Consider the following 12,017-nt stretch of genomic DNA (forward strand, 5'->3'; position numbering starts at 1 on the left):
CATCATGAGTCGTATACCGGTGCAGAGTGTGCTCAGTGTTGGTTATGATTTCATGAATCCTAATCAGCTACTACCATTAGGAGACAATTCAGGACTAAATATCACAAGCAACCTCCTCAAAGGCAGTCTCTTACTACATGCTACAATAACAGATTATGTATTGGGTTATGTTTATTGAATCTATGTATATCATTCATCTCATCCTCTGAAGTAATGCTTAACTGTGGACTCGGAGGTTAAACGAAAAAAAAAGTATATCACATAGAACGCCTGGTCAGGGTAGTCGTTCTGTTTCTGAAGTGGTAATCGGACAAGTACGGCAGACATTCATTTGTAGTCCAAGTAAATCAACGGGACGCGCTTAAAATGGAATATTGCTAGGGTTACAGTATGAAGGATATTGCGTAATATACTGTCATTTAAACTCTACAGATTACAACCGATACAGCTTTGAATAAAGATGACAAAAAAAACAAACTGAGACTTGTGTAAACATGTTAAACAAAATTGAGATTGAAGTAATTATCGTAATAAAATTGTGTTCAGTTTCGCAGCAACCTTCCATACGAGCAGTAAGGTGAATCGACATAATGTTCGTGAATTCAACGTGGACGAAATCCACGTCACACTATCGAATATGCACGAGACTCGCCTAAGGTAAATGTTTTTTTGAGATGTAAGCAGTCACAAAATTCACAATCTTTTCTTCTTTGCCGAATCAACCTTAATTGGCATATCGTACCTGGATATGCCTGAAATTACAACAGGATATGCGCAGAATTAATTTTCCAGCAAGATGACGCGCCACCACAATACCGTTGTGCAGCTGTCGCATACCTCAATAACAAATTGCCGACTTGGATTATACGCGGTGGTACAATATTCTGGCAACCACGATCGCCTAATTTAACTCCAATGGACTTCTCTGTATGGGGTTACGTTAGAGACAGAGTGTTTGTTCCTCCCCTTTCAGGAAATTTCGACGAGCTGGATAACAAACATTTGCTACCTATAGCATGAAGACTGCTTCATAGGATTTGAAAGGTAATTGATTAAAGATGGGACATCTACCGTTTACAAAAGATAGCATAACTATAGCTAGGAGGTACAGACATCTAGCTAAATTGAACATTTGTAAATGAAACTTGAAATTATGCTGTATTTAATGTTATATCAAAGATTTTTGTAAGTTATTTACTTTTTTAATTATTACAAGTTACTTTTGTACAACTAGCTTAAAAATAACGGTATATAAAATTTTGACTGAATAGTTTTATTAGCTATTTTTTTAGTTTTTCTTTTTTATGATAGAGCGAGCATTAACAGGTATGATCATTACCACGGTGGAATTGACTTGCTACCGTATAAAATAATGCCGTGTCTGGTCGGAATATTATTTTAAATATTACGATAACATTTACTTAGGAACATCATTAGAAATAATCATCAGACATTTTGTAATCTTAAAAAAAATTAAAATATCTTTATCAATCTCATTTAAATGTTAATTTATTTCTGTGTTTGTATTAATCTTATTCTGAATACTATTTAATATGTTTGGTTTAAAGAATTTTTGTTTCTTTTCTTTAATAAAAAATAAAAGTCATGTTACATAAGGGAGATTGATCCTCGATGTAATTATATCTTAAAAATATTTTTAATCATATAAAACTCCCAATCTGAAATAATTTAAATGCTGAAAATCCTGTTCATTAACTCCTGAACTACAACAAAAAAAAATTTTCAAAGTATGTTGGTTGGTGTTTTTTAAACTGCAGGAAATGTAAAATACCAGCTGAATTTAATTCATGATCTCACAAAGAGTATTTATTATTTTAAACTTGTTCCTTTTAACAAGAAAAGTCTCTTGTTATTGATTAAAGATAAGTGTGAAACCTGCTTAACAGTTCCTTTTACTTACTCTTACGATAGAAAAGGGACTCTATTACTTATAATTCAAGCAGAAAGAAACAATTTTGTCGTCTCCTCTGTAGAAAACCCTTGGCAACGTCTTTCATCCGTGTTAATATTTACACGAACTAACATTTAAGAACATTTATTCTCAAAAGTGTAAAATTATTGAGCTTTCAAATTCTCAAAATGTATTTCCATTAATATAAAAACGTAGGTTTTCATATTAATGGAATTTAAAAAAAATAATTTTTTTAATTCTTTCATCTAATACTAATAACTTGTCTACTATACAAACATTTAGTGCTTATTTTTTATTATGTTAAAATTACACTTTCATAATAAATGCAATCCATCAATAAATCTTTCGATTACAACTTTTATATCCAGTAAAATTTGATTAAAATTTTATATCTACAAGTAAACTAGATTAGGAAATTCTCACATAACGTGGTAGCTTCAGCTATTGAAATTGGGGGGGGGGGCTATTGCTATAGGGGGAGATGCTAATTGCAAGACCTCTCTCGCGTGTAGTATACCATAAATATCTCGTTGTTGAAAAATTTTTATCCTAGAAATAATAAGCCATTTAAGCTTTTTATTGATAAATCCATCAGCCTGTAACCAAAAAAAATCTAAAATTCGTTACATAAACAAAAAAATATGAATAAATCCAGAGGGAGCTTTAATTACATTTTCAACATTTTACAGATATATTACTTTCTAGAATATGAATTGCGATGGTTTATAGAGCAAAACGGATGACGTTTGATTTAGATTCTAGTCGCGTATTGTTCACCGAATAATTACAAAGTAAAAAAGAATTTAAAAAATCTTAACCTTTACATTACTGTAGCTAAGCCTACGAAATTACCTCCTGTCCTAGAAAACGCTAAAGATAAAAGTAAACACGTTAAAGAGCAAGAATATTGATAAACTGGTTTGGAAAGACAATGATTGCAATTTTGGACACATCGAGCAAACTAAAAGGAAGATTTATTACGAAAGAGCGGGCTTCAACAGCTATGGTCATTAGCCAGAAAAAAAATATTGAAACTATAATTAAAGAGCACTTGGCTTATTATAAATAAGGAACTCCAGAGAAATCGGCAGTAATCTGACACTGTCTGGAAAGCGGTGAAAAAATTAATTTATCAGAAACGATAGCTTTAATAAATGTACACGTAAGTAGGAATCGGATAGTTGGGAAACATACTTCATCAGTAGTTATACGGTAGCTTCTTTGTTGGGCTATGGTAGGGGGCAATATCCAATGGCTTTTTTGAATTTAAAATCTCTTTGTTTTTCATCATTAACATTAAATTGTTATCTTTTCTCTTAAAATTTTGTTCATTGGTTTACGGTTTGTACCGTCTTTATATTTCTTAAGACAAGTTTTATTAATTCAATCTATACAAGAGACGTGTATAAGTATATAAGCTATGGTGGGCAGTCTGAATTAAATTACAGCTGGTTTTAAACTAAATTTTCACTTTATATTGAGATTGCCCAGAACGGCAACAGCTATTTGTACTTTTTTTTTACTTTTTGTTTTGTGTATGAGTCGAAAGCCCCTAAAAACATATTTTACAATGTTTTATAAGTACTGCTTACTTTTCAATCAATTTTGTTTATTATGATTATTATTTCTCGATTTTTCTTAATTTTTTAATTTTTCATTTATATTCATATTTTAATTTTTTTGTGTAATCTATTAATGATGACTGTTTACAAATCGAAATGGGCATTTTAGTGTTTAGATTTTCAATAAAAATTTTTTTAAACTGTTTTTCAAACGTAATCTTGTATTCGAATACATTACTTCCGGACGATTTAAATTACGTTTCAAGCTCCTTTATTTCTCCTCTATTCTTAATTTAAATTCGAAATACGTGTAATAAATAACATAAAATCCTACTGTAACTAATGAAAATTACCCTATCAGAATTGGTTATACCATAATCGCTTCTGGTTCAAGACCAGGTTGAGTACACGGTAGTGTACTCAACGTAAAAAATTTAAACCCTACTCTCTTCTGCCTTAATAATGGGCTCTAATAATTACCTGTACAAATATATCACTCAAGTGAAAATTACCTGCAAATGTAATTTAAATATCACTTTTTGTACAAAATTATATCCAAATAGTTTTTCTGCTGTACATACAAATGTTTTCACAAAAATAATGCACAATTCATCAGGATTCAAAGAAAATTTATTTTTACATCAAATCAAGTATAGAGTTCTTCAGAATATCTTCAATAAATAATTTTATACAAGATTATAATATATTCTGTGCAATACACGTTCGCCAACGATCTTGCAGTTTTTGGATTTCTATCAGGAGACGATCTTTGATGAGGTTTCGAATTCCTGGGTCATAGAAGCTGATAACTCTTTCAAACTGCTAAAACGAATTGTTTGGAGTATCATTCAGCTTTAGAAAGAGATAGAAGTTCGGCAGACTCAAATCAGGGTTGTATGGTGGATGATGACTCGTTTTCCAAGCGTAATCTACGAAAATATCAACGACAGAACTCGCAATATCTGGGCGCGCATTGTCATGAAAAATAGACACACCACTGTCGATATTTTCTGGAATCAGATCATAACTTCCGATCTGAAAACCATCCGAATGAATTTTCTGTAGTAAGTAAAACTTACAACAGCACCGTTTAGAACTCTGTCCGTAGTAATAATACACTCTTTATTCTAAGCGAAAATCATCATTTGCTTCACATTTGACTGCATGCAACAATATTTCTTTGGTCTTGGAAAGTGTTGAATCCTCCAAACACTAGTTTGTGATTTCAGTTCAAAATCACGTATCTAGAGCAATTGTTTGTAAGTCGTATTTCATTATGTATGTTCATTTCTGCCACGTTTTTGGACTACACTGACATAGTTAACCACTGAGTAACCCCGAGCAACTTAAACGGTCTGTTTCAGAAACTTACGGCTACGTATTTCCGGTTGCCACGAGTCTTTCCGTGTCTTAATTTTTGCGCGCATGCGTACAGTGCATTACTTTTGGGACAACCCTTGTATATTTTGTTCTAATTATAAAACCTAGCTTATGAATGCCTTGAATTGGTCAAAACATCCCATAACAGTATTTATTTATTCATATCATTGTAAATTTTATGGTGTTGAACGTAAATTTATTTGATTAACTTCCTTTGTAGTCTTGCAAATCTCATTTGCTGGAATAACCTCCAATCGGTTTCAATACGTTATCAGCAAATGCAAGTTGCTCACAAGTTGTAGACAGGCGTAATCTTAAAAATATACGGAATCGAATAACCAAGTTATTCTGTAGTAAATATTCCAAATTTATCACCTTCTAATCTCTATATTTTCTTTCGTACAATTTATTGGGATTAAATAGTTCATGACAGCTCTTACTGATCCTAAGAAGGTCTTTGATAATGTTAACTGATTTATGATACTAAAAATACTCAGAACTATACAAATGGATTTTAGAGATTAAAGATTTATTCTTCAGCTGTACAAAATCTAAAAAGGATTTTGTAGATCTTTTATAGGATCCTTGGGGTGTAGTGTGTAAAATCCTAGAGCATAAGTGCAAGGAAAATGCTCTTTTGTTGGCTCTCTCAACCCAATAAGATGTTTCTGATAAACCTGAAATTTTAATATTTTATTGAATAATTTATTATCAAATGATATTGTGACTAATGAAACCTCGTATCATCTGCGAGTTCATCTGGAAGTTGCTGCTTTTCGCTCTGATGTTTTATCTGTGGAAATTACAGAGGCACACGTACGTCAGGTTATTTGTAGTTCTGGTAGGAATAAACAACTCGGTTTCGAAGGAATTACGGTGGAACTCCTTGTCCGCTTTGTTGGTAATTTTACTAAAATTTTTTATGACTATTTCCCTGTTTGTTGGAAAAAAGGTGTTGAATTTTTTTTAAAGATGGTGATAAGGACCCCACCGTCAGCGCTTACGGCTTTTAACGATCCTGTCAATTATTGGAAAGGTTTTTGAGAAGTATTTTCTTAATAATGATAGGTTGAATTCTAGAAAGTTGTTGATGGATGATCAGCATGGTTTTCGCTCAGGGGCAGGGACACGGAAGATACTATTTTTAAGGTTATGAATATTGTTTTTTCAGTGAGTCTGAGTATGCCTTAGGAATCTTTTTGAACGAAGCTTTCAAAAAATGTTGTTTGCTCTATACTCTGTTTCAGCTGCAGAAGCGTGATTGTACGCAGAATGAGCTGAATATGTTATGTAGTTATTTCAGCAATCAAAACATCGTTCTTCAAGGCACATAAGGTGATATTTTGGAGTAATTATTCTGTAATTGGTGCCTATAGGACTGTTTCTGGAGAGGCGGTCCTTGTTATTTCTGGTATTAAGCCCATTGATATATTTGCGACTAAGCGCCAATTACCTTATAATACCAAGAAGGTAAGTCAACTTACAGATGTGCGCATAAAAGAAATAGACGACCAAGGATTCTTATTCATGGCAGTTCCGGTGGACTGAGTCGTCCGCTAGTTGTTACACACATGGTATTTTTCCTGATGTGAGAAGTATGCAGCTTGTTAAGTGGATTCCCTTCAATAGGCATGTTACACAGTTTCTTTCTGAACATGTGCTTTTAGAGATAGATAGAACATATGAATTCTATATAATAGGACTTTAAATTATAAACATAAACTGAAAATTAATAGGAAAAGAAGTTAGGAAGGTTGCGGGAGATGGAAAGAACTGGCTGGTGTTCGTTAGAAAAAGAAAAATTTTCAACTAACGACAGTTACTAATTTAAAATATCTAAGTAGTGATAAATAATCAGATAGGAGGTATATATATATATATATATATATATATATATATATATATATATATATAGTATGTATAAAAGTTAAAATGATTAAAGGTAAGGAAGCATTTTAGAAGAAGACACGTTTCATGATAATGAGTAGTGCTGTAGAAACGAGAAAATATTTTGTCACAAATTTCTATAAAATATCTCTACTTCCTAACATTATTTTTGTTACTTTGGTAATTGTGGACTCTCAAAAATCCTTGAGGGTAAAGAAGAAGATTTTTAAGATATGAAGCTAAAGAGAACTCTATCTTGAGAGTGAAAAGAGGTCATTGATTCAAACACCACGTAGAAGAATGAGTTCTATTTTGGAATTCATGGTGGTTCACCGCCTTGTCTAAGTGAATAATAAAAGAAGACGTTACGAAAAGAAGATTAAAATGGTCGTTTACTGATAGTGTCAAAAAAACCAATAAAAAATGAAAAAGCAAGGCTTACCAAAAAATTGGAGTTCATATTTTAATAATCACAAAATGAAAGGATTAATTCTTGAAACAAATTAGTCTGCCAATCAACTGAGACAGTGTAAGCCTCCTTCTTCCTTCATTTTACATGTTTAATTTCCAAGACCGAGGAAAGGGAAAAAATTGAATTTGTTGTTAAAATAACACAGAAGATAACTCAGAAAGGCAAAATAAAAATGTAAATAAAGATAAACAAATTTCAACTGCTATACAAACCTAGGAAATGGATGGGTTTAGCATAGTACCGGGTAAAAATGTTGATTGTACTTGTAATTTACACCTATATATATATATATATATATATATATATATATATCAACTTACAGTAAAATCACTTTTATACGGACAGAGATAATAACTTGTGGCACGTTGTATAAAACAATAATATTCAACCATGTAACCTATATCTGTATCTTTTTTTTTTACATATTATCATTTTTCTCATTTTATATTATATGCTCGTATTAAAAAATTCTTTCATTACTTTACTTTTTTTTTGCATAAAATAAAGCTGATAGAAAAAATAAAAACGTATGCAAAATAAAATAGAAATTCGTACACAATTTACGTGTTACAAATTTACTTTATTTTACAAAATAATTTCAAATTCGTACATTGTATAAATGCAAATATAAAAAGATAGCCAAAATTTTATTTATTTATGAAAATTATATTTTTAATTTTTTTCTAATTATTACTTTTTTTTATTATCACTTTTTTAATTTATACCATGGTTTTTAACCGGCTTCAGAAAAAAAAAGAAAAGGAAATATTAAATAACAGTTAATTTTTTTAACTGACCATAAAAAAGAAGAAAGTTTAACATTTAAATTTACATACTTTTTTATACTTGTTCAAGCTTTACTCTTCACCAAATATAACAAGTGGAAGCTATTTTGAAGAAAAAAAATTTCACTCGTCTACAAAAAATCTTAAATCTTTTTAGGAAATTCTTGAGTATGGATTGTTACAGCGTAATTATAGAAGCCTGGTATGGTTTTAATAATGAACGTTTCTGAGACAGGGTTAAAACGAAATAGCTTGAATAATTAGGTTAAAAACAATTCATAATTCTCATTTCAGAGCCTTGCCTCAAGCTTGATAGTAGTCGTTTAAATAATTTTTTTTGTATTCCTTTTCTTACTTTTGTCAAGTTTGATTTCATTTTTTTTTTTCGTTTATTTTGTATTGCTTTTCTTACACACGGCGCTTATTGTAGGCCTGTTATTTAATGAAACAAAAACTATTTAAAAACTATAAAACAGACTTTAAAAGACGTAAATGAAAAAATTACACTATTCAATTTGACTTAAAATTTTATTTTTATTTTTTTAGTCAAATGTAGGAACGAAATTAAAATTTTTAATATTTTATCTATTTAGTATGTTGCCCACAAAAAATCGAAAATTAGGAAGTATTTATTTTTTTATAGAAGTTTTTCTAAAATAGTTTTATTATTTTGAAAGTTTTCTATTTTTTATACGAATTAATTTTTTTTTATTTCTAATAGCTGCAAGCCGAGTTTCGGTTCTTTACATAATACAGAAAAAAACTTAGTGAAACAGTTTTTTCTTCACTTAATTAAAAATACAAATATTCGACTTTTTTACAGTTAGTAATTTTGGAAGTTGTAAATGATGAAATCGATGGAAAAGATGTGAATCATTAAAATTCATTTTAAGTGACTATCGATTTTTTGGAAAGTGAGATCGATTTTTTTTTTCTTTTTTGTTGGGAAGTGGTAATCGATATTTGATAATTATTTTGTATGTGTAATATAAGGAAGAAAATTTTCGATAGTTTTTTTTATTTAATGTTCAACCTATATTAATATTTCTATACTTGTATAATAAATATACATTTGTAATAGTATTTTTCACAAAAAAAACGTAGCCTTTAGAAAACAATTTTAATACTTTTATAAATATCTAACATGAAATTAAGAATTTTATGATACCACATTATTCATTATAATTACCTCATTATTTAATGGTTTTTATTCGAGTAAGGATTAAAAGAAAATTTCGCGTGAGTGAAATAAAACAGTTTAACGATTGGATCGGATCATAAGTCCACGCAATAAACATTAACCTCATTTGGATTAGATTTCAACATCATTCTGATTGTAATTTTGTCCAATATGTAATAATAAAAATAAGTAACACAAATTTATTAAGTTCATTATCAAAATTAATTGTAGAGAATTTTAATTATCAATTAATTTATGAAAGTAATCTTACCTTAGGCAAAGCTAATAAAACCTGTTATGTAAAAATAACTTAATTTTCTACTACAAAATACAGTACTTTTCTGTAATATTACTTTCGAGTAAAAGTCATGGTAGATAGCGAAGAAAAAAAATTATTTCTACTCTACTGTACCCAAGGTCTATATTCGTACATTCTCTATGTAAAGTAGTAAGCATGACTTAAAAAACTAATTAAGAATTATATTTACTTGAATAAAATGGTTGTATTACATACGATAATTTTACATTGCTCTTTTTTCAGGTGAGCGCGTATACATTAGTAGCTATCAGTATGGATCGTTATATGGCAATAATGTGGCCGCTGAAACCGCGCTTAAGTAAGCGACAAGCCAAACTTGTCATCATGATAGTTTGGCTAATTGCGGTCGTTACAGCTTTCCCTAGCTTATTGGTATCAGGACTTTATCAGCCGCTGGAGATCGAGGATATACGATACAAACAGTGCGACAGGTAACTTTATATAAGTGTGTGTGTGTGTACTACTAAAAATAAGCTAATAATAATTATAGCATTATGTTGTAATTTACATATGTTTCTATTCCTAATTAACAGAAATATATAAAATTAAATTCAAAATAATACAACCGGTTTTACCTAATTAAATATTCAAAGCATTCGAAACGATGTATGTCATTTGCACTACATTTTAGTTAAAGAATAGTTAGAAATGAAAAATCAATTTCAAGTTTCTAAAGATGTATTATTTTTTATTATTTTATATTCCTTTATATTCTGTTCCCTTTATTAAAAAGAGATATAAGAACGTTTTAATTTTAATGTTTATTTTTTAGGGTAGTTTCTATAAAAATAAATTTAAGTAAATTAGTTTGTGTTGAAATGTGTTACATAAAGCATATTAATATAAAATTTATATGGTTATGGGATTGTACGAATTATTACTAAAGTAAAAAAATCGCATTATACAAACTTTTAAATTATACTTACAAACTTCCTATTTATACGTATCTATATTATTTCCATGAACGAAAACAATTCGTGCTGTTACAATTGGGCCAAGGATTATCACAAAACAGATTTATATTGTCATAAAGCTTTCGGATTTTGTATTAATTTAAATAATCATTTTTATATTAATATAATTTTTTAAACAGTATTAATCGATTTTTTGTGAATAAAAAACTTATTTTTATAAATGTAAGAGAATAATGATTAGAAAAAGTATCTCTTACTTCGAAATAAAGATAGAACAGTAGAAAAAATAATGATAAGCAGTGAAATCGTGTAGGCATGATCTAGATGACCATGATTTTAATATATCCAAGCATCAGATGCAAAATTAAATAACTACGAAGTTTTTTTTAAGATGGATTTGTTTATATTACAAAAGACAAGATTATTAAACTGTTATAATTCTATTGTAATATGTTTTACATAGTTATTTTAACGTATAATACATGAATATAAGAGGATAAAAAATTACTTATGATATATTATTAAGTACAGATTACGGAATTTTATGAGTCAAATTTCCAAACTAGATGTACCATTAACTCATATTCACATTAAATACAAATTAAATTTATTACAAAACCATTAGGAATGAGATAAATTTTCTAAAAAGTTGTACAGCAATAATAAAAAAATCATTATAATTCAATATACGCTTCAGATCAATCTAAAATTACACCAAAGTTTAGATTTTTTTTGACACAATAAAGAATTATGACTGCACAGATTAAAAAAAATAAAAATAAAAGTACGCTTACAATTCTATAGTATAAAGTATAAAATTATTTTATATATTATAGAGCTAAGATACCATTCTGGTTTGAAATTACTTGAAATTTGTACCATTTTTGTTTCTTTAAAAATATCATATTTTAACTTCTTTTTTTTACTATATTTATTTGGTTGAGTCAAATAATTAACATTATATCATGTTTGTATTTTACTCAAATTTGGTCTTGTTATAACAGATTCAAGTGGATAACAAATTCAAGACGTAAAAAGATGGACAACTGACTAAAAATTCAGCCTACCGGGCTGGTCTAGTCGTAAATCTCGTCATCGTAAATCAGCTGATTTTGTAGTCGAGAGTTCTAAGGTTCAAATTCTAGTAAAGACAGTTACTTTTATACGGATTTGAATACTAGATATGGATACCGGTGTTCTTTGGTGGTTGGGTTTTAATTAACCGCACTTCTCAGAAACGGTCGACCTGATTCTGTACAAGACTTGCACTTCATTTATATTCATCATTCATTCTCTGAGGTAATGCCTTACGGTGGTTCCGGAGGCTAAAGAGAAAAAGAGAGAGAACTGAGTAAAACTCCAATTTATTTTATATTAAATTTTTTCATTGCTTTATTTAAATTCTCTCCATGTGAATATATTTTTCAATTCCATATTTAGGAGTTTGAGGTTTTATATTTTCTTTTTTAATCGAATTCAAAATCGTAGGAAGTTTTCAATTCGACCGGCGTCTGTTTTATTTTATGCTTTACTTTCAAAGCTCTTTTATGATCTATGTCTCTTTTGATTGCACCCTACGGCATAG

At 29.4% G+C, this 12,017-nt stretch overlaps 1 protein-coding gene across 3 annotated transcripts in view; it reads left to right on the forward strand.

The window, feature by feature from the left end:
* Window positions 1-12,017, forward strand: part of LOC142322041 (RYamide receptor-like) — a 591,685-nt gene that overhangs the window by 343,669 nt on the left and 235,999 nt on the right. For all 3 annotated transcript variants that reach the window (XM_075360648.1, XM_075360649.1, XM_075360647.1), the window contains one exon: window positions 9,741-9,949. In XM_075360648.1, coding sequence (XP_075216763.1) covers window positions 9,741-9,949 — 209 coding nt within the window. The remainder of the gene's footprint in view (window positions 1-9,740; window positions 9,950-12,017) is intronic.

Source organism: Lycorma delicatula, chromosome 3, assembly GCF_047948215.1.
Source record: "Lycorma delicatula isolate Av1 chromosome 3, ASM4794821v1, whole genome shotgun sequence".
NCBI classification, from domain to species: Eukaryota; Metazoa; Arthropoda; class Insecta; order Hemiptera; family Fulgoridae; genus Lycorma; species Lycorma delicatula.